Source organism: Mandrillus leucophaeus, unplaced genomic scaffold, assembly GCF_000951045.1.
Source record: "Mandrillus leucophaeus isolate KB7577 unplaced genomic scaffold, Mleu.le_1.0 Scaffold105, whole genome shotgun sequence".
NCBI classification, from domain to species: Eukaryota; Metazoa; Chordata; class Mammalia; order Primates; family Cercopithecidae; genus Mandrillus; species Mandrillus leucophaeus.
In genome coordinates, this window is record NW_012098654.1 from 252,617 (window position 1) to 279,344 (window position 26,728).

At 51.1% G+C, this 26,728-nt stretch overlaps 1 protein-coding gene across 1 annotated transcript in view; it reads right to left on the minus strand.

Moving 5' to 3' along the window:
* The window catches only part of NPHP4 (nephronophthisis 4), a 127,788-nt gene that overhangs the window by 12,540 nt on the left and 88,520 nt on the right, over positions 1 to 26,728 (minus strand). The window contains exons 16-19 of the mRNA XM_011981559.1: positions 14,076 to 14,236; positions 10,515 to 10,695; positions 4,589 to 4,714; positions 1,714 to 1,919 (exon numbers count right to left, since the gene is read on the minus strand). Of these exons, the coding sequence (XP_011836949.1) occupies positions 1,714 to 1,919; positions 4,589 to 4,714; positions 10,515 to 10,695; positions 14,076 to 14,236 (674 nt within the window). The remainder of the gene's footprint in view (positions 1 to 1,713; positions 1,920 to 4,588; positions 4,715 to 10,514; positions 10,696 to 14,075; positions 14,237 to 26,728) is intronic.

The window sequence follows — 26,728 nt, forward strand, 5'->3', positions numbered from 1 at the left end:
GCCTGGCCCCCCGCCCAGTGGAGAATTAGAAACAGTGGTTTCAAACAAGAGAAAAGAATGGCCTCAAAACTATGGTGACAGGCCTCACCAGCCAGGTCCCCAACACAATGTCAGGAGCCCTGTCTGGGCCCAGAGTCCACAGGAGAGGACAGGCCCCCGGCCTGCAGAGTCTCGGTCACACCGGGTCAGAGTCCGGGCAAGCAGCATGCTGCTTCAGCAAGGCTCAGCCACCCCCTTGCTCTGACGCCCCAGGGACTCGAGGGGCTTGGCCAGCGCACATGGGTTCTACAGGTTGGAGACTGGCTTGTTTTTCTTGTGGGCCTTACAAGAAAAAGTGAGGCCATCTAGAGGCTGCCTTGCAAGATCTCAGGCCTGGAAGGGGCCACCCCCATGCCGGGGAGTCGGCCAGCCTAAGTTACTCCAAGAAGCCGCTGCGGCCGGGCGCTGGGAACCTTCTGTCTAACAGAGGAGGCTGAGGCGTCAGAGAGATGGACTGACTTGAATGCTTTCAGGATTTAACTCAAAAGGTGAGGACAAAATTTGATTTCTGACTCAAATGACTTTGGACATTCACTTTCCAACATCCAAAGCTTTGGCTTTTCCTTTGCCAGGGGGATTGGAGCTGGGCCTTTCACACTTGGGGCCTCCATCAGAATTTATCATCAGAGCTTTTCAGGAGTTGAACCTCTGACAGGCTGTGCTGGACAATGGGACCAGACATGAGTTAGGATGAGAAACAGGACTAAGGCTGAGAGTGGCTCCTCACTTCCAAGCTCATGCTGACAGAGCTAAGGTTATCCAGGCTGGGGGCCTCCAGAGGCCACAGCTTCAAGCCCTGCCAGCTGGGAAGGAGGGAGGAAGGGAGAGAGGGAGGTGGGGTGGGTGTTCTGAGGCCTGGGAGGAGGCCCCAGCCATGCCCTGGCCCTACCCCTGGCCTCCCTCTAGTCCCTCCCTCCTCCCTGACCACTGAGCCCACCAGTCCTGCAGGCTCAGGCCAGGCCTCCCCACCCCGTGTCCTCTCACCATGCCTGTTCCTCACCCCATCAGACTGAACTGAGCCTAGGTAGGGACCGAGGCATCTGCATCCACCTTTGAGCACCAAGGCCTCACTGGCGGGGAGGCTGAGTGATGGCCCTGCTGAGTTTACTGTCAGGAGAAAGGACACCTCTGTTCAGACCCCGGCCTGCCTGCATGCAAAGGGGAGTCTCAGGAGACCTTTCTCGAGGTCCCTGTGGTTCCTGACTTCTATGCACCCAGGAGGTACAACCATTCTCACCTCCCATTTCTTAGTTGCAAAATATTAATAGTTCTATTTAGATTTTCAGCCAAAAAGGGGAATTTTTCTAGCCAGAATGATTACACTGATAACCCAGGATATGTAAGCTGTTCACAGCTCTGGTCCCCAGACCTGGGAGAGCCTCAGACTCACAGGCAAAGCTTTCTTCAAACCCAGGCTCCGGCGGTCCTGCCCAAACCAATCAGTGTCAGAATCTCCAGGGCTGACGCCCAAGAAATGGCTTTTAGTAAAAGCTCTCCAGATAATTCTCACTTAAAGATTTCCCCCGGTGGCTGAAAAAGTCCGATTTCTTATATTGTGTCCCTAGGACTTGGGAGGAAGGTAAGAGAGAATCACGAGGGAGGCAGGGAGAGATGTGTACAGTGACTCGGTCTGCGTGGAGACCCCGGGACAGTGACAGCTGAACAAACCCTCACCAACACGCTCGTCCCGCGCCGGCCCAACTCTCCCCCGGCCTCCTGCAGGCGCACAGACTTCATCCGCTCCAGTTTACGCCTGCGGGTGGCATCCGACTCACGGCCAACATCCCGGGGCCCCGTGCCCTGCCGGGCATGGGTCAGCAGCATGGCGGCCAGCTCACTGTCCACGTCCACCAGCTTCTGCGCTTGCACCACGTGTTTTCCTGAGAAAGGGTCAGAGGGGGAGTCGGGTGGACGTGCAGTGTCTGCCTTCCAGGAGCAGACGTGGGGGCAGGCCTCCCAGGACCACCTGTGCAGGGAGGGAGCTCAAGAGCGCAGCTCATGCTTTTTGCAGCTCCAATCTGCAGAGTTCTGAGGTCCAGATAAAGATGATAACTTTATACCCTGGTTTCCACAGCATTCCCTCCTTTCCTCAGCCTCCAAATTAAAAGCAATTCTGACTCTGGTCCTTAGATCCAACACTGTCAACACACCACCAGGGGGTTTTCTAGGGGAACGAGGCCATGTTCTAGAAGCCCACGCTCTCGGGATCTTAAAGGGCCCACTAATGCCTTCACCCAGGGCTGCCGGCCTCAGTCCCTTGGATCAGGAATGGGGGTAAGGGGTTGTCCCCTTGGCAGGAGGCCTTCAGCTAGTAGGTGGTGAGGGATGAAGCTCAGAGCAGGCCTGGCCCCCAAGTTCCTGCTCTCAACTCCACCCCAGCTGCCCCTGGACTGCCTGGCCCCCAGGACAGCCCGTCTCCTTTGGGGTGGCCCCACTCAAACCAGGGATATACAATGACTCATTTAGCAAACCAACAGAAGCTGAACAGGGTCAAGCACTGGCAGGCAAAGGCTCAGCCACTACTGGATGGGCCAGGCCCTTCCTTCTGACACAGAGCAGGAGCTCAGGGTGTCGGGTGGGACTATGCTAGGTGACCATGTGGCCATGCCACAGGCTGACACATGAGACTCCCAGACAATCGCTCAGCCCAGCACAGGCAGGGCAGCTGAGGGGTGCCCCAGCTTAGGGCCTGGGTCCTTCCTCACTCTCTGGCACCAGTAGAAACTTCCCACAGGAAACCAATGCCAGCCTGAGCTCTCCCCGCCTGGTTCCACTTGTATGGGGCGTTGGCACCCCCTGCAGAAGCCTCCACACGGTGGGCAGCAATGTGACCCCCGACTCCTCACAAGGAAACAGGTGCCACTGTCAGGTCCCTCACCACCATCCATAAAGGCGGTAAACTGCTTTGCAGATGCCCCGAGTGGCTCTCAGGCACAGGCTTGATCTGAGCTACCTGCAGCCACAGCCGTGAGTGAGGGACCTGGGGCCTGGGCAGGTGGGGGTTTATCATGAGCTCAAGTCTTCACATTGCATCACCCCAACAAATACCTCTCATGGTCCCAGTGAAACAAGAAATGAAGTTACAGAGTGACCATGAGACTGCACTTGGGGTGAGGCATGAAGCACTAAGAACCTTCTTAAAACTTCGTGCAACTTGCTAATTGCAGAACCTTGCTCCATAGGTGAGACATGTGCTTTTAAGGGACACCTCCTATGCCAGTTCTGAGCATAACAGGGTCTGGAAGATCACTGACCTCAGGGCCTCCGATGGTCTCAGCGAGTCCTGGGTTCCTGCTCCCTGACAGCTGAGCCCTTGACCTGCTGCGCCTGGAGGCAGGGTTTTATCAATAACCTCAGCCTGGCTCCTAGAGCTCAGGGACTTCTCTCTATGGAGCTGCTTCTCCATCATACTCTAGGTGGTCTGCAGGACCAGCTGAGGATGAAGGGCACTGACCCCAGGGCAGGGAATCCAGATTCTAAGCCAAGTTCACCCCTTAGCCACGGCACTGGCCAAGTCACCTGACCTCTCTTCATCTCAGTTTCTTCAAAATTACAATGAGGAAGCTGGCCCAGAACACTCTACCCTGCCTGGATCATGAATCCCTCTGAGCCCCTCATGTCTGCTCCCAGGGAGAACGTACAAGTTTACCCAGAGTTCCTGGGAACATTGCAGGATGGAACCCAAGGGCCCCTCCCACCTCTAACAAGCCACAGTTCCAAGGCCCAGCAACACACAAAAGCGCACAGCAGCTCTGAATTCACACAAAATGATCTGCAACCTCTGGAAAAAACGCTCCTTAAAGAGCACTTCCCACTTGTAATTCAAATGATAAGTACTTCATATTCAAGTCTGTGAGGCCTTAAATTTTAAGGGGAGAGAAAAACTTCAGAGCCTCCCTGCTGTGAAACACATTTTCACCTAACCCAGGTCTTTCTCTCAAAATGAGGTCTGTCTTTCCCAAGCTCCATAATTGGCTTCTCTCTTCCGTTCACAACATGGGGGACCTCAGCTTGTTTTGAAAATCAGTCTATGTTCATCCTGACCTTCTCTCCATTTCTTCTTCCCTTGCAGATGAGCAGACAACCAGACACAAATGCCCCTGGCAGGGTTCCCACTTCAAACAGCACAGTCGCCTGCAGAGCCCAGCCTAGAGCACCAGGGTGTGATCAATGTGGTGGCTCGGTGGGGCCTGCAGGTCCACAGGGGCATCCAGCCAGGGCACCAAGCTGCACATGGTCAGCACAGTCCTGCCCTAGACGCACAGGGGCGTTAAGAGCATCATGAATGGTGCACATGCACAGGCGTGTGCACGTGCGCATACACACACACACACACACACACACACAGATGCAGCCTTCCACCTCTCACATGCCACTCACGACCCACCTGCACATGGACAGCACAATGCCATCCTAGATGCAGAGGGGCATTGTCAGCACCACGAATGGTGCACATGCACACACACACAAACACACATACACACAGTCTTCCACCTCTCAGCCACCACTCATGACCCACCCGCACATGGGCCCAACAGTGTCAACTCACGCCTTGAGCTTCCACTTGTGAGGAGGCTGCCTCCAGAGAAGCGGCTGGCTCCATCATTTGAGATGACCCGAGATCTGGTTGGTGGCAATGTGCTACAACCTCTCACTTTCTGTTCACACAGGTGACCTAAATGAAAAACATCCCAACATAAGCCACTAACCCCAAATGAGAATCTGATGAAACAGATCAACCCACCACATAAGCAATTCCGGCTTTCAAATGGCCCATCTACACCCTGGCATGCTAAGGCCCCACCGCCTCTGTTTTCAATGTTTTGCAACTAAGAGACAGGTGAGAGCTCGTTCTGCTGTGAACTTTCTGCTGGGTCTTCATTCTTCTGCCATGTCAGCAACAGCCTCTGTTTCCTGGTGATGAATGAAAGCGTGTGGCACTCACAGTTCACTGCACACGGATTCTTACTTCTGGATCTCTGGGTCGCAAGGTGGGCTGCCTCACAAACTGTAACCTCAGCCTCTTGATGGCCACATTGTTCAAGGAGAGTACATTTACACGTGCAAATGTCTGACTCCACACACACCCAGGGTGAAAGAGTCCCCACAAACTGGAGCCTTCACCAGAGCTGTGTTCATAACAGAAGCCTTTGGACAGCAAGCAGTGTGGCCTCGGGACAAGCGTGTCTTGTGGCTGGTGGGTGTGGTGCCCTGCGAACTTGCAAACCTGAGTATCCTAGGGAAAGCCGTGCTTGCCCACGGTACACTCTCCTGCGAGGATGGGACCCACAACCTCAGTGTGGCCTTTACCTCCCCAAGGGGTGAGGCAGAGCACCGCCAACGAAGCTGTGTCCCAAAATGAAGCACCTAGGGTGCGTGCAAAATGCTTGTGTCATCAATCTCCTTAATTCCGACGAGGCACTGTTGAGTGTCCTCGAGCCTGGGATGTCCTCACCATTTTCCTGGGAGCTGTTAAAAGCGGGAACCCCTTCTCCAGGCTGCCTGCCTCTCTGCATCCCTTCGCTTCTGCCCACCCTCAGCCCCAGGGGAGGGAGGGGCTTCCACACTGGCCAGGTCCCTCCTCAGCCTTGGCAGATCCACCTGCTGCATCAGGTTCCCTCCCCTCTTGCCCATCAGGAGCTGCTGTTTCCAAGGACAAGCCCAGTGCTGGGAGCATGCCCACGCGCAGGCGCCTGCAGAGGTGCCACATCCTCCATCCAACCCAGGTTCTCCCGGTGACAAAACCGGAGCTGACGGAGGTGTCTCTCTAGAATGGTTCTGAGCTGAGGCTGGAAAGGGAGCGCCCGTCCTCCCAAGGGAGCCAGGCAGGTCTCCGAGCTGCTCTACCCGAGTCCAGCCCCTCCACACCCCAGCGAACAGCACCTGGATTCTGGAAAGGATCCAAAAGCCCGATACTGAATCGCAGATGGTGACACCAAACACATTGGTGGGACAGCAGACCGGCCCCCAAAAAGGGCTGTTGAGGGCAAAGGCCCCGATGTGGTGGTGGAAAGAGGTTAGATTTAGCAATCACAGACAGCCTGGAGTCAATCTCTAGAAAACTTCTAGAAGAGCTTCACTTCACAGATGGATAGAATGCTGGCGACACAGCAGCAAACAGTCCCTGCGGCCCTCAAAGAACTCACATTCTCCCAATTCTTAAGTTCCTTTGGTCATCTTGAGTTCTCTCTCTGGATCTCAGTCCAAGCCGGGCTGGCCTTTCTGCCACCTCCTGCAGGCTGGAGCTGTTCTTGGTCATCTGTCCCTGCTTCAGTCTTCGTAAGTTCTCTCAAAACTGAAGCTCCGAAAGCAACTGTGGCAAAGGCACTGGCGCATTGGCCGCCTCCTCCCATCTGTGCACGAGCACAAATGCAGAATTCCCTGGCTCAGCGCCTTCCCTGGAGGCAGCTTGAAAGCTCACTGGGCAGCAAACGTGGGGTCAAGCTGCCTGCTCACCTGTGCTGAGAATTCAGCTCTCAAGGCCAGGTTCTGATGGCCACGCTCACAGCCGTCACCAGAAGGATGGGAAGGCTGACTGCCTCCTCCCACGCCACAGCTGGCAACCAGAAAGGCCAGTGGCGCACTTACCGAGCCATCTCTTTCCAGGAGAATTTCATTCCTTCCGATGTCCCAGTAGCTGACATCCCCTGCCTCCTGTTCTTTTTCCTTGACCCCAACGTCAGCACCGTGCTGTGCAGCAGGACAGCCGTGCTGACCTCCCCCTTGGCCCAGGTCCCTGCTACATCCCCACAAAGATGCAGCCTCCACTTCCCCCGTAGGCCCTGCACTGTGCTTCCACCTTTGGGCTACCAACCGACTCCCGGCACCTACAGCGTCCACTCAGTCCTCACTCCAAGCCGGCTTCCTGAGAACAAGCACCTAGAACAAGGGCTATTTCGGTCTTCTCCCTGTTGCTCTTAGACCCTTCCTCCTGTGCTAGCCTGCCATGGCCACCTCTGCTCCCACAAGCTTTGCAGGGGTCTCCAGCTTCCCCTCAAGTTAAAGCCCGTCCCCTCCCGGTGGAGGCTGCAGAGCCTCTGCCCAAACACCCTCCTCTCGCCTGCCAGGAATCCGTTTTTAGCCCTAAAACTCGTGGTCACAGGATCAAGATCCCCGTCCCCAAGAAAGAAACCCAGATCAGCGCTCCTTCACACGAATAGATGTTCATGCCCCATAGGCTGTATCTCCTGAAGCCCAAGGAGAACAGGGCTCCAGATAAGAAGGGCGCTCAGGCTTCTTATCAACGCTTTCATCAATCTCTGCACCACGGCACCAGGTTCAAGGGCAAATACCACCACAAAGAAGCCACGATCAGGGTCCTCAAAGACCTCCCAGATTCATGTGGGAAAACGGCAGACAAGCAGGCTGGGGCAGGGAAAAGACAGCAGCCTGAACCAGCCCAGCCTGCCTGTGCCAGGGCCAGAGCTGGGGGCACCGGCACTGATGTTCACGCTCCAGGCCATGCTGCCCTCCACATGACGGGGAGAAAGTGCCACTGATGTCCACGCTCCGGGCCACGCTGCCCTCCACATGACGGGGAGAAAGTGCCACTGATGCCACGCTCCGGGCCACGCTGCCCTCCACATTACGGGGAGAAAGTGCCACCGGCCCCAAAGCCTCAGTTTCCCACTCACGAGCTCAGCGTTGTCCTGGCTTCTTGCTGCGTGCGTGTGTCTTCCCACGAGAATTCATGGCAGGGGCAGCAGCTCGTGGGCTGGCAGTCCTGGCAAGCTCTCTGTCACATCCTGAGGACCTGCTCCAAGAAGGAGGGGCCTCCCAGCACCTCTGTTCACTGTGGGCTGCAGTGGGTTCACCCCACACCAGGGGCAGCCCAGAAGGCTCCACAGCTTTCTCGACCACCTTCATCTGCTAGCGAGTGGTTCCCTGAATGGCAGACGAGAAGGCCTCTGGTCCACCCATATCTGACTGGAGAGCGCACTGGGCTATTTTAAGCCTGAACTATGCACCACCCCGAGAAGTACTAAGAGATCAAGGAAAGTGTTACAAGGCCGAGCTGGGTCCAGACAGCTCCCGGGGCAGGCGATCAGCATTCTTGGAGCTCAGGCTCGCAGGACACCTAACGATGACAATGGCTGCAGCGGGTGGGACCAGCAGGACACGGAACCCTGCTGGGCTTCATGAGCATTTCCTCTTACTATATTTATACTTAGAGCACATGGGAAAATAAAGCAGGTAAGCTGAATTTACACTTGCACGCTCACTCAAGAAGGGGACAAGCGGCAAAGGCACTGCATTTCATCAGGGCACACCTTGGGTGTTAGATTAGTGCAGGCTTTCTTCCCTTTCCATGAGACAGGTTACGCCTGCACCAACACATCTGCTACAGGGGCAGGAATTCCCTGCAAACATACAGGGCTCCCGATGCAGCCCTGCAGCTGGAGCAAAGCCCACCACCGCCAACCGTGTGACCCCACAGCCTGGCCGTCCGTCAGTCCATCACCACCCAGTTCTCCTAGGATATCCCATGAGAACGCACATGCTTGGCCTGTGAGGCCATCTCTCCAGACGCCGGCCGCCCCCAGGAAGGGCCACAGAACACAAGTAACACCCAAGCTCCCAGCCGAACCCCTGTCCTACTCCACAACTAAGATCACTGGGACCAAAGAAAGCAATCTGGTGCTTGCAGTCCCTGGACGACAAACGCTGACCGAAAGCGCGAAAGAGGCTGCCAAGGAAGTCAGCAGGCCTGCGTGGAGCAGCCACCAAGCACGAGGGCAGTCCTCTCCCCGTCATCAGAGTCCCACGGCCCTGGGTCCAGCTGGCAGACGCCCGTGTCCCCAGCCATGGCACAGGCTTCCTTGCACGGCCTCAGACAGGAACACGCACTGTGAATGCAGCCGGCCCAGAGCAGAACCCAGGCTGAGGCCGAGGCTCGGGCTCCATCCCGCTCAGTCACCCTGCAGGCTTCCACGGCCGGCACCCACGCTGCTGGCAGAGAGAAGCCTACCGTACCACAGAATGGCCAGTTTTATGAAGAAAGAAAAGCCATAACACTTTTTTTCCCCAAAAAATGCGGAATTGACGGAGGAGAGCCAGGCTCGCTGCACTGATGCGCAGAGTGCTGCGGGTGGCATCTGTCCTTTGTTAAGACCTCTCCCTCTCCCGTGGGCGCTGGAGGCTCCCGGGCTGGCTATCTCAGCCTTCCCTTCCCATGAGCTTATCTCTCTCTTGCAGGCAAAGTATGAAAATGACAATTGGAGATAACGTATAATGGAGGCAATCTTTCTTCTGGAGATAAGATTTTAAAACCTGGAGTCACTGCACATTTGTGAGCTGGAGAATTAAACATAAAAACAACCGGCGCGGTCTCGGGGCAGAACGCTCCTTGCACCCCCCTTAGCTGCGCGTGGGCCTTTGAATAACGCCTGCTGCCCACACGTGGCTCATTCATTTCTCCGGAACCTCACTGAGTTTTGCTGGGTCCATATTGTCTATTTTCCAGGCCACCTCGGATCTACATTCATAAACAGGCAGGCAGAGCCTCCGAGCCGACTCAACGGCTGTGCACTCGAGCCCTCCGCCGGCGCCCCAGCCTGTGTGCTACCAGTGCCAGGTGGATGTGGCCCATGGGGCTCTGGGGTTTACAATCAGGCTGGGTTCTGAGGAGTGGAAAATTCCCTAATAAAACAGCAGAGAAGTCTGAATCTCATGCAGACAGACATAGCTTCGGAAACACCACACAGCTTAGTTTTGTTGTGCTTTCAATTCTGCCTTGAAAAATCCCAAATGTTCCAGAGGACCCTCGGGAGGTTCAGTGAGCTTGTCACTGGCCCTAGAGGGTCCCACATTGGTCCTCTGCCCTGAGGTGCACACAGGCAGGCACCCAGCCTTGTGTCTCTCGACGTCCCATCAGCAGCCCCTGTCCCAGCAGAGGCCTCAGTCAAAGCCCCTGGAACGTCTCAGGTGGGACCCTCCTGAGCCACCCAACCCACGTGTCCCACCCGCCATAGTCCTGGACATGGAGTGAAGTCCAGGGCTTTGCTCAGTCCCTCTAACGAGCAATCGTGGGGCACCATTTTCTATCAAGTCATGGTGCTGGGCCAAGAAGAAGTGCGCCTCTCCATTCTCCTCCTCCTGGCCTGCAGGGAAGTTAGGAACACTTCCCTTGTCTGTCCTCCATCATGAGACACAGGGAAGTCTATCCCGGAACCCGATCACTGTATTTGAGGACTGTCCTGGAGATCCTCCAGGGATGGCACCAAACAACAAAATGCAGGAGAGCCCGATGACTGATGACCTCTAACCCCGATGAGAAATTCAGAATGCAAACAACTGGTTCCAGGACAGACTCAGCAGCCAAGGACACAGGCTCCATGGCCAGGCTGGTGAGAATTCTGCCGGTTTCTTCCTGGGCCCGTGAAGCCCATGATGTGGCCCTTGTCCGAGGGAGCCCACACTCTACCAGAGGGGTTGGGCGGCCACTGGAGAAACGGTACAAGGCTGGGGACTCTTACCCACGTTGGCCAAGGTCAGGTGCAGCCGGCCCTTCACCACCGAGTGGACACCGATGGGCTTGACGCGGCCAAACCCCAGCACGTCTCCACTCACCACCATGGTGTCCTGCTCATATTCGGTTGCCACAACCTCAAGCTCATGGGAGGCCTGCACAGCTGGCCGGCCTTGGCGGAGGAGATGCTGCAGAGGAGAAAAGCGCGCTCAGAGGCTGGAGCCGGCCCCGAGGATTGGAAACCCACCAGGAAAAGCCACTGTGGACGGGAGGGAGTGTGCACAGCAGGACAAGACCCTGCACCACACTGGGGGGTGAGGGGGCGGCGAGCCAGGGGCCAACGTCTTAAAGCAAGAGTCCTTATTACTGGGGTCTTTTTCACAAAGTCTTAAGTAAAGTATAACTGGATTTACCCACTGAATAAACACCACTGGGCCCTGCGAAGGCATAAGTGGGTCTGGCAGCTGCCCTGGAGGACCCTCCCCTCCACAGGAACCAAGAGCAGGAAAGAGGGCAGCCAAGCAACACAAAGGACTCTGAGCCAAGCGTGTCTGGGACAGCGAGGAATCCAGGACGGAAACCTGAACCAGACTCCAGGAGGAAGACAGGCCATGCACAGAGAGGGCAGGGGAGGCAGAGAAGGCCGGGGAGGCAGGCAGGCCAAGGGCACAGGGTACAGGGTATGATGCCTCCCCCATCTCCCTGGGCCAGGGAGCATGGCTGGGGTAGGGGCCTGTGGGGCCCAGGGAGGGGCCGTGGGGCATGAGGGGCCCGCCGGGAGCCCTGGGCTGGGGTTTGGCCCGGATCTGCATGCCAGGCCAAGGTTGCTCGGGGCAGGGTGGGAGCAGGAAGCCTCAGACCCAGCAGTGCCTCAGCAGGACTTTCCTGGCCATGGGCTCCTCTGCTGATCAGATTCGACGGCTCAGTACTCTGCCTGAACACCAATGCTGTGAAGCGTGTGGGGGATGACAACGGCCTCACAGCTGCACCCCAGGCGTGGCTGGGACACCCTTCCCCGTGTGCCCTCTCTGCTCTGGTGCTTCCTCTCACATAAGCAGCAGTGTGGGAGCAGATGAGGTTCTGGAATTTGTAATTCTCCAATTTCTACAGCAACAAAAGTGCCTGTCTCTGGGAGTGAGACGCCAGACCTGACCCTTCCCTTGTGGGTCTGGGGGCTTCTGGTCGCCACAGACCCTGCTTGTTTTGCCACATTCGTCTACACCGCATACGATCACTGCATAGACATCGATGATTCCGGAAACTCAGTCACTGGGAGACTGAGAAGATATGAGAAGTCTCCTTTGGAGAACAGCCAACAAATATAAGAAACCATGTTGGCCTCTCCAGGAGGCAAGGAAATGCAAATGGCAACAAGGCACCATTTTCCTCCCAAATCATTATCGAAATGGCCAATGGTGACTGGCTTAAAGGCTGACACCCTGTGAAGCCAAGGGCATGGGACGCAGTGCCGTCTGTCTTCAGGAAGTGCAGGCCTGGCTGAGCCTTTGGGCCAAACCCACATCTGGCTCTGCACGCCTGCAGCCCTCATGTTGGCGCCGTCAGAATTCTACTTCCGGGAATGTGTCACTGGGGAGAAGAGGATGGTAAAGAGCACAAGCTCCAGAGACAGAATGAGGCTAAGACTCCGTCCTGATTATCACCAGCATGATCCTGGGCCTCTGTTTTCTCCACCAGAAACAAGGATAAAAACAGAACTGCCCCAGGGCTGGGCTGGGGGTGACACTGAAGGCAGCACAGGAGCTGTCTGTCCCTGGCGGAAACTCTTCTCATCGCCGTAGCAACGTGTTACGGCCAGTATCCCCAGGAAATCAGCTAAAGATGGGGGTAAAATTGAACTTGAAGAAGTCCACAGCAGTGATTAGCAGAAGGAAAAGCCACCGCAGCAACCCGCAACAGGAAAAGCTCAAACAAGATGAAAGCTGGCCCCGCCTGCGGAAAGTAAGTCCACCAAAGGCTAACCAGAGCATCCTAACTCTCCTGGGAGCTGGAGTAAGAGGATTCTCTCTGATCATCTCAGTTTTCATGTTTTCTACCTAAGTTTTAAAGCTACAAGATTCTATTTTAGAAAAGTGAAGCTTTATATGTAATTGATTCAAGTCTATGTCAACAAGTGTGATGGCACTTGTTTAAGGGGCTCTTCGTGTAGGAGGAGATCAAATGGCTTCTGTTTCCATATGGGACAGCAAAGGGGGGGTACAAGGTTCGGCTGGGCATGACGGGGGAGCCACTGCCGCCCCACACGTGCCCAGCGGGGCCCGGCTCTACCTCCCACACCGCCTGCCTCCTTCACTCCTCTCCACCATGCAGCGCCTGCTGGGGTTGAGGCCTGTGCTAGAGATGCTGCGGTGTCAACACCCAGTCCTGCCTTGGGGACATCAAAGCCAGCATGGGAGACAGACAAGCAAGGGCCACGATGACCCTGCGGGGCCCATGCCATGACCCTGATAGGAATAGAGGCCCAGGGTGAGGCATGAGAAGAGCAGCCAAGCCCTGCGGAGTCCCTGCCATCTGCAGACCCCACCCTGAATGTTCTGTGCACCGCCCACCACCCTGGGGGGCATCCCTCTCCTCTAGAAGTCACAGGGAGGGGGATGGAGCCTGGATCAGTCGGTCAGACACAGCGAGCCAAGAGCAGACCAGAGAAGAGCAGCTGGAAAAACTCCCAGACGCCCACATCCCCCGACCCCGAGAGCACAGTGCGGCTGAAGCAGCAGAGGAGTCGCGCTTCTCAGGGGTCAGCAACTGCTGGAGAGGATGAGGCTATAAGACAGGAAGCCCCGGGGGTTCAGCCATGTCAGGAATCCAGGGGGAAAGCAGCTATGTGGCACTCAAGAAAAGTGGGGAAATCTCAGAGACTCAGGGCCTGCAAAAATGATGCCACATCCTCTCCCAGCTCCGCCCCATGGCCTGAGAGGAGAAGTCTCAGGACACCATGGAAGTGTGTGAAACTGGCCCCAGGCCTTGGCCCAAGAGTTGCTATGGGGTCCCCTTCACACAATGGAGAAGGCTTGGGAAGAATCCCAGGGAGGACGAGTGAAAGAATCCATGGATTAAGGTTTTAGTATACAAGGAGAATGGAAAACAACAATTAGTAAAAGAGATTCTAATTTTCATTAGAATGAGAAAAGCATGACACATGTCACTGACCTTAGGAATCAGGTCACCCTACATGCCCCAGTCATTCGCGTATCCATTCACTCATCCTCAACCCACCTCGGATGTACCTGCCCTCACCACATTTACCACATGGAAGGAGATGAAGTGACACTGCCTGGTAGGTCAGTTTGCAGGAGAAATAGATAACTGAGTTTGATCTTAAGAGCTTCCTGAGCAAACAACTAGCATTATAGAATTCAGACAGTGAAACATCTTTTCCTTTTAAGAAACAGAGAATGCAGCACTATTTTTTAATTAGTGAACAAAGAAGGCCAACCAAGTCCTGCACAGGACAGCGCCCACTCCTTCCAAGCAGACAGACGCTGGAAGTGTGACTTGTCCCATGAGGGACGCAGCACCCACTGTGCCTGTCCTTCAGGAGAGCCACTACCTTCATCTGGACGGCGGCAGATCCGATGAGCAGCAGGGAGTCTCCATCCCAGACGTCGATCTGCAGGGTCTGCACGGCGAGGTAGTGGGCGAAGCAGCGCCGCTCACCTGGCTTCAGGAACCCAGGGCCCACCATGTACCTCAGCTGGAAGCCAGGAGACCCTGTCAAAGAGGCCCCAAAGGAGGCCAAAAGTAATTGGAGTCATTCATCATCTTTACACTTGGAAGAGATTTCGGCTCTGGTCATGATTACTAATTTCTGCTTCTGTCATAGCTACAGTTAATAGACACATTAATCAAAAACATCATAAAATATCCAAATCAACAGAATGAAGAGTCATGTTCAGAAGAACTACATTTCTTTCTCATAGAAACAATCAACTCCTCCCAAAATAAGATTTATGGTTTCAGCAAGTCCTTGTAATAGCCTACGATGGATGGGAACAAATGTCCTTATGAGGCTGGCTGGGGAGTTTATTATTCTGGGCACGCAGAATTTAAGAAAAAATGTAGTCTACATCTGCTGTCAAAACTGGCATGTTCACACACACAGGCAGAGCTCAAACCGACATCAGGCTTAGAACTAATGTGTGGGGCAGCCAGCAGCCCCTCTCCTGGCCCTGAAGCAGGGCTGCACCTGCCCCATGGGTATCCCGGGCTCCTCCTGTGGGGTATGCCCTGGGCATCAGGCTAAGAGATGGGAACCGGACTGCGGCCCCTGCCTTCATCTCTCTGAAGTGGCATTATCATTCATTCTAAATGGACACAAATGCCATTGGAGCCATCTTTAGTTAAAGCTCGAGGAGCAGCAATGCTGGGAGGAATTTCAAAGCAACATTATCTCTCTTCCTATCGATAATGGCGACAACATCCCCGCAGCCCCCAGTGCGCAGAGGAAGGAGCGAATGTTTACTCAGCACCTCCAGTGCCAGGCCCCAAGCCAGGCTGAAACTTGGCCACAGGTCCCCTCCACCCAGGCTCCAGCCACCTCAAGCCCCACAGGATCCCATCCGCACTTCTCAAGACCAAAGGACAAGGAGTGAGCACAATGTGTCAGGACAGGGGACTGAGGGGGAGTGAAAAGTGTAGGGCCCAGGGTGGGCCCCAAGGAGGTGGAGCAAAGACCCACTGCTCAGGCCCGGCACTGGCCACAGCAGGAGCTCACGGGGGCATCTTGGGAAGAAAGGCAAGTAAGGAATCCGGACGAAGACCAAGGAGGAGATGGCAATTAACATCACCCAAGGGCAGGCATGTCCCCAGTGTGGCACCTCAGAGATGATCAGCCACACGGCCCCCACCCCTGCCCTGGCCCCACCTATCCTGGACTGTGGCATCTAGTGAGAGATCAGGACACACCCATGCACAGATGGGAGCCTGGTGGCACTTCTTGCAGGGGCAGCAGGCCCTGGAACAAAGACCCATGAGCACCAAAGCCTGGCTCAGGGCATGACCTGCACTGACCTGGGCTGCAGAGGAAGGAGTTGCCCAAGACCTCCCTCCATACTGGCCACGCCTTTGCAGGCCAACTCCCCAGTGATACCCTGGGTACGCTGCAACCCTACCTCAGCCTCTCCCATGTCACAGATCCTCCTAGAGCTCTAGGCACTTGACCCAACGGGACCCTCTGTTTTGTCTCCCGGGGAGCTCCTTCCAACGTCCTGCTGGGCCGGCCCCTGCTCCATCACCACTATACCCCAGTACTGCCAGGGCCTTTCAATGCCACCATTAATTCATTCACTCAGCAAATAAATGACTGCGCCCCCGCCATGCGGGAGGCCCTGCACAGGGTAGTGCTGGGAGAACTGGACAAGCAGGGCCCCACCCTTAAGGAGCTCAGGGTCTCAAGGACAGAGACACTGATCCCAGAGCTGACAGCATGCTGAGAGCTCTTGGAGTGGGCGGCAGGGGGCGGCGCATGCTAGGCAAGGGGCCATCCTGGTCTGGGCTCCTCTGACCAGCCTCCCAACTCTCCCCACCGCAGCCTCAGACCTTTCCCCTCCCTGTCTAGCTGGGACAAGAGGCTCCTCCGTGGCCACCCCTGAGGTCTAAGCACCCCACAGTCCACCCTATGTCATTTCCATCCCACTCAGAAGTAAAGGAAGCTGGCCTCCAACTGAACTAAGAGGACTACCGGGGCAGTGGCCCTGTCCTCCCCAAGCCCACCTCCTGCGCCCCCCGTCACAAACACCGTGCCCCATCCTGGATAGAATCCTCACTGCTTCTGGGGTTGAGGAAACAGAAAACATAGTAATGGTAGAAACTAACCACTCTCCATTCAAAGGCAGATCCAGGCAATGACGAATGAGTAACAATCTAGAAGACCAGAGTAGCCAACTCCCACGGTGGCAGGGATGTGGGGTGCAGGGATTCATCTTAACGCAGCACCCCAGTGACAGAGAAAACAACTTTTCAAGTGTATTTGGAACATTAATATAAACTAACCATATATTAGGCCACAAAAAACTACACTCCATAAAGTAGAAATAATACAAATAATATTCTCTGAACATAATGCAATAAACTAGAAATTAATACACTAGCCTGGGCAACATGGCGAAACCCCATCTCTACAAAACACACAAAAGTCGCCTAGGCATAGTGGTGCATGCCTGTAGTTCCAGCTACTCATGAGGCTGAGGCCCATCGCTTGAATACAGGAGATGGAGGTTGCAGTGAGCTGAGATCGCGCCACTGCACTCCAGCCTGGGCTACAGAGCAAGACCCAGTCTCAAAAAAGAAACAAAAACAACGAAAACAGGTAAAATTTTTTAAGAAACAAATTTGCCAATAAATAACTTTCTGTCAAAGGGCAAACACAATCGAAAAAGATTTTCTGGAAACAGTAATAATAATGAAAACACTACTTATTAGTATCAACAATCATAAGGCAGTAATCACAGGAAAATTCATAGCCTTGAATCCTGTATATCCATATAAACAAAGAATTAAGATAAATGAATTAAGCAGCTCAAAAAAAAAAAAATAGGGAAATAGTAAAGTATACCAAAAATCAAGGAGAAATGAGAGGACAGTAAAGATAAACACAAAATTTAATCAAATAGAAAGCAAAACCCATATGACATAAACTTTAAAACTCTTCAGAAAGACGCACAGTGGAAATGAACAGATGGAAAGGCAGTCTTCTCCGGGACCATCATCTCCTAGCTCTTGGGTGTAAATTCTCCCCATGTGATGGAATGCCCACAAGGATCCTAAAAAGTCCTTATGAAAAACTAAATAAGCAAGAATACCCAGGAAAACCCTGCAAGGAAGATCAACGTGGTGAGAGCTCAGCTTGCTAGAAATTCAGGCAATGAAAGAGGCTCTGACTGAAGGCACAGTCCCAGTGACCACAGACACAGCCTAGTGCAGAGGACGCAAACCGCAGATCGAGGCCAAGCTCAGCACAGATATAAGAAATCGTTTTTATGTTTTTAATGAGTTGTAAACAAAAAGAAGAAAATGTGACAGACAACACAAGCGGCCCAGGAAGCCTAAAATATTTACTAGCTGGCCCTTAACAGAAACAATTTGGGCCAAGTCTAATGGAACAAATTAGAAAATACAGAAATAACCCCAAATGCATGAAGAATGTTGGTCCATGATGATGGTGGCTCTCAAGTCACCAGAAAACAGACAGGTTTTTATCAACAGGCATGGGGTCTGCAGGATAGACATGGGAGACAAAAAAATAAAAAAATAAAATTTCTGAAAAAAAGTTTACCACTTTTTTTATTTTTGTGTTTATGTCTAAGCATAAACAAAACCTGCAAGTCCAAGAACATGAGCCTAAATCGCTCTGTAAAGCGGGAGAGGAGAAAGCCTTTCTGTCTATGACTCAATAATTCAGAAGCAAGAAAAGACTGATACATTCGACTACATTTTTAAAAACCCTTTTATATAGCAAAGCCCACCATAAGCAAAGTAAAAAGACAAATGAAAAGTAGGAAAACACATTTGCAATTATTACTGTATCACGAAGGTTCTTCTCCCTAATAAGAGCTCCCCAGAACAGAAGATGAAATAGACTAAAAACATGATAGAATAATGGGAAAAGATATGAATAGAAGTTTGGAGATAAAGACAAATACAAAAGATACTCAACTTGACTCATCATAAAAGAAACGCAAATTAAAACTGCACTAAGGGCCAGGCGTGGTGGCTCACACCTGCAATCCCAGCACTTTGGGAGGCCAAGGTGGGCGGATCACGAGGTCAGAAGTTCAAGACCAGCCTGGCCAACATAGCGAAACCTCGTCTCTACTAAAAATACAAAAATTAGCTGGGCATGGTGGCTCCTGCCTGTAATCCCAGCTACTCAGGAGGCTGCGGCAGGAGAGTCACCTGAACCCAGGAGGTGGAGGTTGCAGTGTGCCAAGGTTGCGCCACTGCACTCCAGCTTGGGCAACAGAGTAAGACTTCATTTCAAACAAAACAAAACAAAAAAACTGCAATAAGATGGACTTCACATCTATGGGACTGCAAAGCTACCAGCCGTTAACGCCCCATTGTGACAGCGAGCCAGAGGAAACCAGCAGCCCCGGGGATTGCCAGTGGAGTCCCAGGCGGCGGCACCCGGCACAAGGTGTGGGGCAGTGTCTATCAATACCAATGAAGCCTATGATTCCATAATCCCCTTTCCAGAACCAGAAAGAACTAACTGCTGAGACAGCGAAATACTGGAAAAGATGCAAATGTCTATTAGGGTGGCTGTGCTGAGTAAACAGCAGCACAACCACCCCACAGAGCATGACGCAGCTACCTTAGAAACGGGCACAGGTGATGTCTGTGCAGCCAAACTTGGGCTATGACGTTAACTGAAAAAAGCAGGGAGCAGAAGAGTGTATTTGGTACGTTATCACTGAATTAGAAAACAGGGAAAATAAAATGTAAATGTTTGCTTATTTTTGAAAAAACAAATCAATAAAAACACTGGAAGGATCAGCCAGAAACGAAAAGTCTGGTTACCGTTAGGGGGCTGGGCAGGGGGTGGAGCCCGCGGGGATAAGGGAAGCAGGAGCCCTGAGCACACACTGGACTATGGTGTTCAACTTTCAACCATGTAAATATTCCAAAAAATTTAAATCAAAAAGGAAAGCAAACATAAAATTGAAAACAAATTAAAACAAATGAATCATATTGAATATCAAACTGGAGATAAGAATTATTTCCAGGGCTTTTGGTCACACTAAACCAATTCTACACCCTTGGTGGGACAGAGCCCAAAAGGAACTGTGAAGAACCTGACTTCAGCAGGACGTGCACTGTTGACATTAAGTCAACAGTTAACATCAGCAGTGTCATTGGGAAAATGCATTCTATACGTTGTTAGGCAAAATAAATAAGTAAATACATGATGAGAAACCATGATTTTCCGTGTAAGAGAGATACAAATAATATAAGGAAATTTATGAGAAAAATTCTAAATCTGACTTAGGAAGATCAACATGAACTCACGTTTTAACATTCCCCCAGCTCTTCCCGGCAAAAGGCTTTGAAGCAAGAAGACTCAGAATCAAAGCACCTCATATCCTTTTTCATTTTTTTTTTTTTTTGAGACGGAGTGTCGCTCTATTGCCCAGGCTGGAGTGCAGTGGTACAATCTCGGCTCACTGCAAACTCTGCCTCCAGGGTTCACGCCATTCTCCTGTCTCAGCCTCCCAAGTAGCTGGGACTACAGGCGCCCACCAAAATGCCCAGCTAATTTTTTTGTATTTTTAGTAGAGACGGGGTTTCACCGTGTTAGCCAGGGTGGTCTTGATCTCCTGACCTTGTGATCCACCCGCCTCAGCCTCCCAAAGTGCTGGGATTACAGGTGTGAGCTACCACGTCCGGCCAGCACCCCATATCCTGATCTCCGAAACGTCATGTCCATTCAGACGGACCAAGCTCCACAGAGAAATGGGCCCTGGCTGGCGGCAGGGAGAACACAAGATAAGCCTGGAACTGGCACTGCTCCAGAAAGCAGGAGGCGCTCAAAGGCCAATCAGAGTGGGTGAAAGGCCGGAAGGGCTCCTGGAATAATAATGAGTGCAATCCGGCGCATCGATGAAGATGCAGGAGGCCACAGCCACACTCCAAAGACAAAGGAAAACAGCCAGATACCTAACGCTGGGATCGCCACTACTGGGCTAACTATTCCACCGACTTCTCACTCTGAAAACCGGCAATTAAAGGGAAAGAATTAAACCTTTGTCTTTTTGGCGCACATATCTTTTTGGAGCACGTATCTGTAGTTCATCCCCTGTCAGTAGGGAAAGTTCTTTTTTAACAAAGAATGGGAGCTAATAAAGGCAGAGCAGACCAAATGATAGAATTAGACAAACTACCATTTCGAAAACACCAATTAAATAACTGACGCAAGCAAAGCTCGGCCCAGGCTGTTACAACAAGAGGTGGGAGGTTGCTGGGGACCAGATATTTCCACGAAGAAAAAAAATGGCCCAAGGAATTCTTCAGTCAGTTCAAAGGGAAAAACTCTCTTTCTACAGGAAAAACCTTGGGGTGGGCATCTTAACCAAGCGACCAAATCGGCGTCGTAACAATGAGATGGTCTGGCACTCGCGCCTCCTGAGGTGGTGGGCTGTGAAGCACACAGCACTGACAATGAAGGGTTCATGCTGAGATCCAGAATCAAACTGAGCTTTCGGCCCTCGCTCCCGGCGTTCAAGAACTACAGGGATAAAGCAACAAGTTCAACAACAGGAACAAGCAACCAGATAAGCACGGAACACAGGACGTTCTGCAAGACAGCTCACTTGGTCTCTCTCAAAAGCCAGTGTCACTGGAAAAGAATGCAGGCGACTACCAGATTAAAGTGATAATCAAAAATACAATACAGGAACCTGGGCTGGATCCCAGATCAAATAAACATACATGGGGGACAAATGGGGAAATGGTACTATGAAATTTGTATTATCTTAAATGTGATACTAGAATTGCACATATATAAAAGGGTACCCTTATTTTTAAGAGCTGCACATTGCTTATTTAGAGGTAGAGTGTTACCATGCATGTCTACAACTTACTTTCAAATAATTCAAGATAAACAGTTAAGCAACATTCCAAAATATGGCACGGTTTCTGCAGGTGGGGACATAGGGGATTAGGGCTCTCGCAGAGGGCCCGGGAAAGAGGAGATCCACTAAGCAAGACATGGCGAGGCCGTGCTAGGTGGCCCGGAGCAGGACTGGAGGCTGGTCTGATGGAGACGCCTCTCGGCTGGGAGAGCCCAGGGAGGGGAAATGGACTGGCGTCCTCCAGAAGAACAGATACTCTTGGCTGATCCAAAAGTCAGTGACTTCAGCTCTCACACGGAAGAGGGCCCCACGAGACAAAAACACCAAGAGAAACATGTTAGGAAGCAAAAGGCCAGGACAGGAGCAAAGAAAGCAAAAAGGGTCGAAGGCACCTACAGGGCCGAGGAGGGAACCAACACACGTGGGGGAGACCATGCCCTCAGCAGAGCCCCCCGAAAGGTGCAGGAGGAAGAGGTAATGAGAAGAAAGGCCACTCACAGCTCCGAACACCCAAAAACGGAGAAACCCACTCTCGGGAGCCCTGGGCTCCTCCAGGCCCACGGGCGTGGCTGCGGGAAGCTTCAGTTCAGGAGGACCAGTGTGCAGGGCCTTGGCACGCCCCCCAACGGCTTTGCCAGGAAGACAGCCCCGCCTCAGATGCCGCTCTCTTAGTGGATCTTCCTCCCGATCAGGACGAGGCAAAATTGATCTACGGTGGCGGAATTCAGAAGGGTGGTTCCCTTGGGGGAGGTGAAGGACTGGGGTGAGGGAGGCCTCTGCATCCTGTTCCAGAGCCCCTTCCGGGCTGGGAGGTGGTTACGCAGATGTGTTCACTTGGTAAAATTTTTACCTTTTATAAAAATTAGCTCAAAATGGATCACAGACCTAAATGTGAACCACAAAACTATACAACTCCTAGGAGATAACACAGAACAAAATCTAGGTGACCTCAGAGATGGCTTTTCAGATACAATCCATGAGAGAAATAACTAATGAGCTGGACTTCATTAAAATGAAAAACTTCACTCTGCCAAACATACTGGTAAGAGAATAAAAAGACAAGCCATAGATCGGGAAAAAACATTTGCAGAATACGTATCTCATAATGGACTTGCATCCAAAATGTATACAGACATCCGTTCAGGTATCTGAGCAGAAATCTCATGAAGGAAGATGTACAGAAGGCAAATAAGCATGAGAAGATGCTCCACATCATACGTCACTAGAGAACTGCAAATTACAACAACAAGACACCACTGTACGGCCTGCTAGAGCGGCTAAAATCCCAACCACTGACAAGACCAAATGCTGGTGAGGATACGGAGCAACCAGAACCCTCATTCACTGCTGGTGGGAACGCAAAAAGGCCCAGCCACTTTGGAAGACAGTATGGTGATTCCTAACAAAACTAAACATACTCTTACCACATGATCCAGCAACCACACTCCTTGGTATTTACCTGTGAGTTGAAACATTATGTACACACAAAACCCTGTACACAAATGTTTCTAACAGCTTTATTCAAAATTGCCAAAAACTGTAAACAACCAAGATGCCCTTCAAGAGGTGAATGGAAAAATAGGCTGTGGCACGTACGTGCAATGAAGTGTCATTCAGCAATCCAAGAAATGACTGAGCGAGACATAAAAAGCCATGGAGGAACTTTAAATGCACAGTGCTGGAAGAAACCAGTTTTGAAAAGCTGCGAACTATGATACCAGTTGTATGACGTTCTGGAAGAGGCAACATGGAAACAATCAAAAGAACAGCAGTGCCCGGGGAGGAGGGGAGGGCTGAATAGGTGGAGCGCAGGGGGGTGGAGGGCGATGAAGCTATTCCATATGATCCATCATGGTGGATCCACGATGTCATGTATTTGTCAAAAATCACAGACTGTATAATGCAGAATGAACTTTAGCGTAAACTATGAGTTTAGTTCATAATACTTTTTAATACTGGTTCATCAATTGTAACAAATGTGTCACACAGCAGGTATGGTGGCTCACATCTGACATCTCAGCACTTTGGGAGGCTGAGGCAGGAGGATCACTTGAGCCAAGGAGTTCAACACCAGCCTGGCCAACATGGCAAAACCTCATCTCTATAAAAACTACAAAAAAGCATTAGTTGGGCACGGTGGTGCATGCCTGTGGTCCCAGCTACGTGGGGGCTGAGGTGGGAGGATTGTTTGAGCCCAGGAGGTAGGGGTTGCAGTGAGCCATGATTGTGCCACTGGACTCCGGCCTGGGTGACAGAGTAAGATCCCGTCTCAAAAAAAAAGAAAAAAAAACCTGAAAAAAGAACGTGTCACACCAACGCAAAATGTTAATAATAGGGGAAACTCTTGGAGGGGGAGGTCCTATGGGAACTCTCTGTACCAGCTACTCAATTTTTCTGTAAACCTAAAACCGATCTAAAAACATAAAATTATTAATTTTTTAAAATAATAGAACCATGCACTGGCAATCTGTGCTCTTTACCATATGCATGTTATATAGTTCAACAACAATAACAAATATCTTTTAAGTGAGGCTTATGAGAGGCTCAGTCCTGAACTGATGCAACTCCCAAGGCCCTAGGGAACCGTGCCCGTCCAGGGAGAACCCTCCCGCAAGCTGCGGCTGCTGAAGGAGGCCCAGACCTGCCCAGGCAGAGACTCAGCTACGTAAGAAATGGAAATCAGTCTGGTGGGGTTTTTTTGGACTTCAACTTAAGAATTTTGGACTTTGAATTTTAATTCATAATGACAAGAAAATTTGATTTTGGAGTTTCATTTCTTTGGACTTCAACCTGCAAGGAAATTTAACTTGGGGACTTTGATTCCTCTCTGGGAAATTCATCATGGAAAGGGGTTTATATTCAAGTCAGGAGCATCTCTAAGTGGTTGGCCTTTTTTATTGAACAATCTCAATGCTATCATTTAACTTCACTGCAGAGCCTCTGATGAGCTGTGCTGGATGAAATGACTGGATGGAATTTGGAATGGGAAACAGAGTAGGGAATGAGTCTTCAGCAGTGGGTACAGAGGAGCCTTGAGAGCAATGCATTAATCCAATCCATTTTACAGCCTTCTGGGGACATCAGTTGGACTGCCTACCGAAGGCCTCAGGAGAATTGAAAAAGGAAAGGTGGTTGGCTTAGTTGAAGTGATTCAGGAAGGTTGGAACCGCCCTGGTGGTGACCAGCCCCCTCCCCGCAAAGACAAAGGCCATACCCCTGGTTTAGTAATGATGAAGGCCAATGAGTTGAGAAAACCAAACCCCGGAAATGTTGTAGGAGCACGGAAATGTTGTAGGAGCATGCCCTTCCCTGGCTTCACACCTCCATGCAAAGGAGCCTCCTGTGGCCTCTCTCTGCCCAGCCCCCATGCCTCTCAGGGCGAGAGCAGCTCAACTGACTGGGGATGGGGAACAGACTAACTGAACTAACTAACTAGGCTGCTCACTCCTCCTCCCCACTCTCTTCTTTTCAGATCTGCCCACAGGAGAGAATGCAACAGTCCGAGATGTGCTTCCAGGCATGCAGAGAGGCGAGGGCTCACCCCAGGTGTAAAGCCCGCTGCTGTCTGGCCAACTTCCACCTGCATCAAAGGCTATCCACACTGGGGGCTGGCACCGGTGGGCACAGCTGGCTCTCAGACCAACCAAGTCCTACACCCTCTTTATCATGAATAAATGCATGATCAAGATAGTGATATTTTCATCTCCGCCATCTGCCTCTCTTGATTGACTGTGCCCATGGACAAGAAACAAGAAGCATGCCCTGTTGTACCTGGTGACCCTGGTGCCCAACTGTTTGGCTGACCTGTTCTATTGTTTTGTCTTCTGAGCATTTACACTCATGAAATTTTTTTCCTTCTACTTTTATTGGGTTTGTTCTGTCTTTTCTCCCCCCAAACTTCTTAAGTTGAACAATTAAAACAATATCTGAAAGTGTACTTCTCTTCTTCACCAACACAGGCATTTAAAACTGTAAATTCCCCTGTATTTACAATTTTACTTGCATCTCCTAAGTTTTGATATGCAATATTATTTTGTCATTCAGTTTTAAATAATTAGGCATTTCTATTTGAGGTCTTCACTGACCCACGGAATAATTAGAAGCATGTTTTAAAATTAAAAAAAAAAAAAGCAGTTCAGAGTGGTTGTAGGGGAGGGAGGGACTGACTTCTGATCTTGTGGAATTATGACCAGAGAAAGTTATCAAATTAGATTTTATACCAATTCTCTCAGTATAGGGGATGCCTACTTGGTGAGCTAAAAATAAATATATGAATGATGATCCGTTTTTCTAAGTTTCAAAGTATGCTGTAAAATAATGCATATTCTCTAAATGGGGTATACAGGTTTTCTCAGATCACCTTTTTAAACTGTATTTTATAATATCCTTATTAATTTATTTCTGTTTGATCATCAATCTACTGAGAAGTATGTCTAGATCTCCCATGATTGTGGGGTTTTGCCGATTTCTCCTTATAAGTCCATCAAGTTCTCCTTTCTATCTTGAGGTTACGTATGTTAGAAGTTCGCAGATTCAGAACTGTTTCTTTTCCTAGTGAATTACTTTCTTGGTTATTGTTTAACAGCCTCCTCGATCCCTAGCGCTGCATTTGTTTTGTGTCTCTGTTGTCAGGTGCCATTGTTAGGCTACTTCCATTTGAGGTCAGTACTTCAACATCACTTTTCCCACCTGCCACTTTCTACCCCGAGAGGCAGCAGTGTTTGAGACCCCAGCTGGGTCCCTTATGAGCTGTGTCACTAACCAAGACAGGGAAACTGACCATCAATAAAAATACCAACATGTCAGGCGTGTTTCTATTCAATGTAGCTTCAATGTATTAGTTTACAATGATACCTGAAGAAAAAAAAAGTCATTGGTCCCCATCCTTGAAGGATGCCAGGGAATCATGTAATTACTTCAGAAATTGGCAAATAAAGGGAAGAATCAAGTATTATCCAGCCTTTCCTATACAAACCGCATCTCCATGTAAGCAAAAAGTTGACGTCGGGAAGTTTCTGGTTTTGGAAGCATCCCAGCTAACGAACAAGGGAGGTGTTCTAGAAACAGAACGTCACCACTGCACAAATGACACAGCAGTGGGCATAATGGCTGCTGGTGCAACATAAAAAGAAGTAAGCAGACGCCAAGGGCGCAGCAGAGGTGAAGGAGGTGGCACAAACATCACCCGCTACAAAGAATTCTTGCCAAAACCAAAAACAAAACCAAGCGTCTAATCACGCATCTGGATCTAACTCCCAATTGACAGGTAAAGAGGGGACAGAACAACACCTTTATGTTACCACCAGGATGCAAAACCAAAATCCAGACTGTGAGGTGGATGCTCTACAGTACAACGTGGCTTCTTCAATACATAAAAAAGAAACAACAGAGACAGGCACGGTGACAGCAACTGCAGACAGAGACTGACGAGTCACACTGCTCCACGACCAGTATGGACCTTATTTCTGGACAAACTTAAAAAAATGTTATGAGGTTACTAGCAAAATTGTAACATTGGCTAGATACTTGATGATATTAGGAGTTACTATTTTAGGTGGGACATACCAATTATGTTTTTCAATAAGAATTCTTAATTTTTTAGATATACATAAGGAAATATTCATACATGAAATTA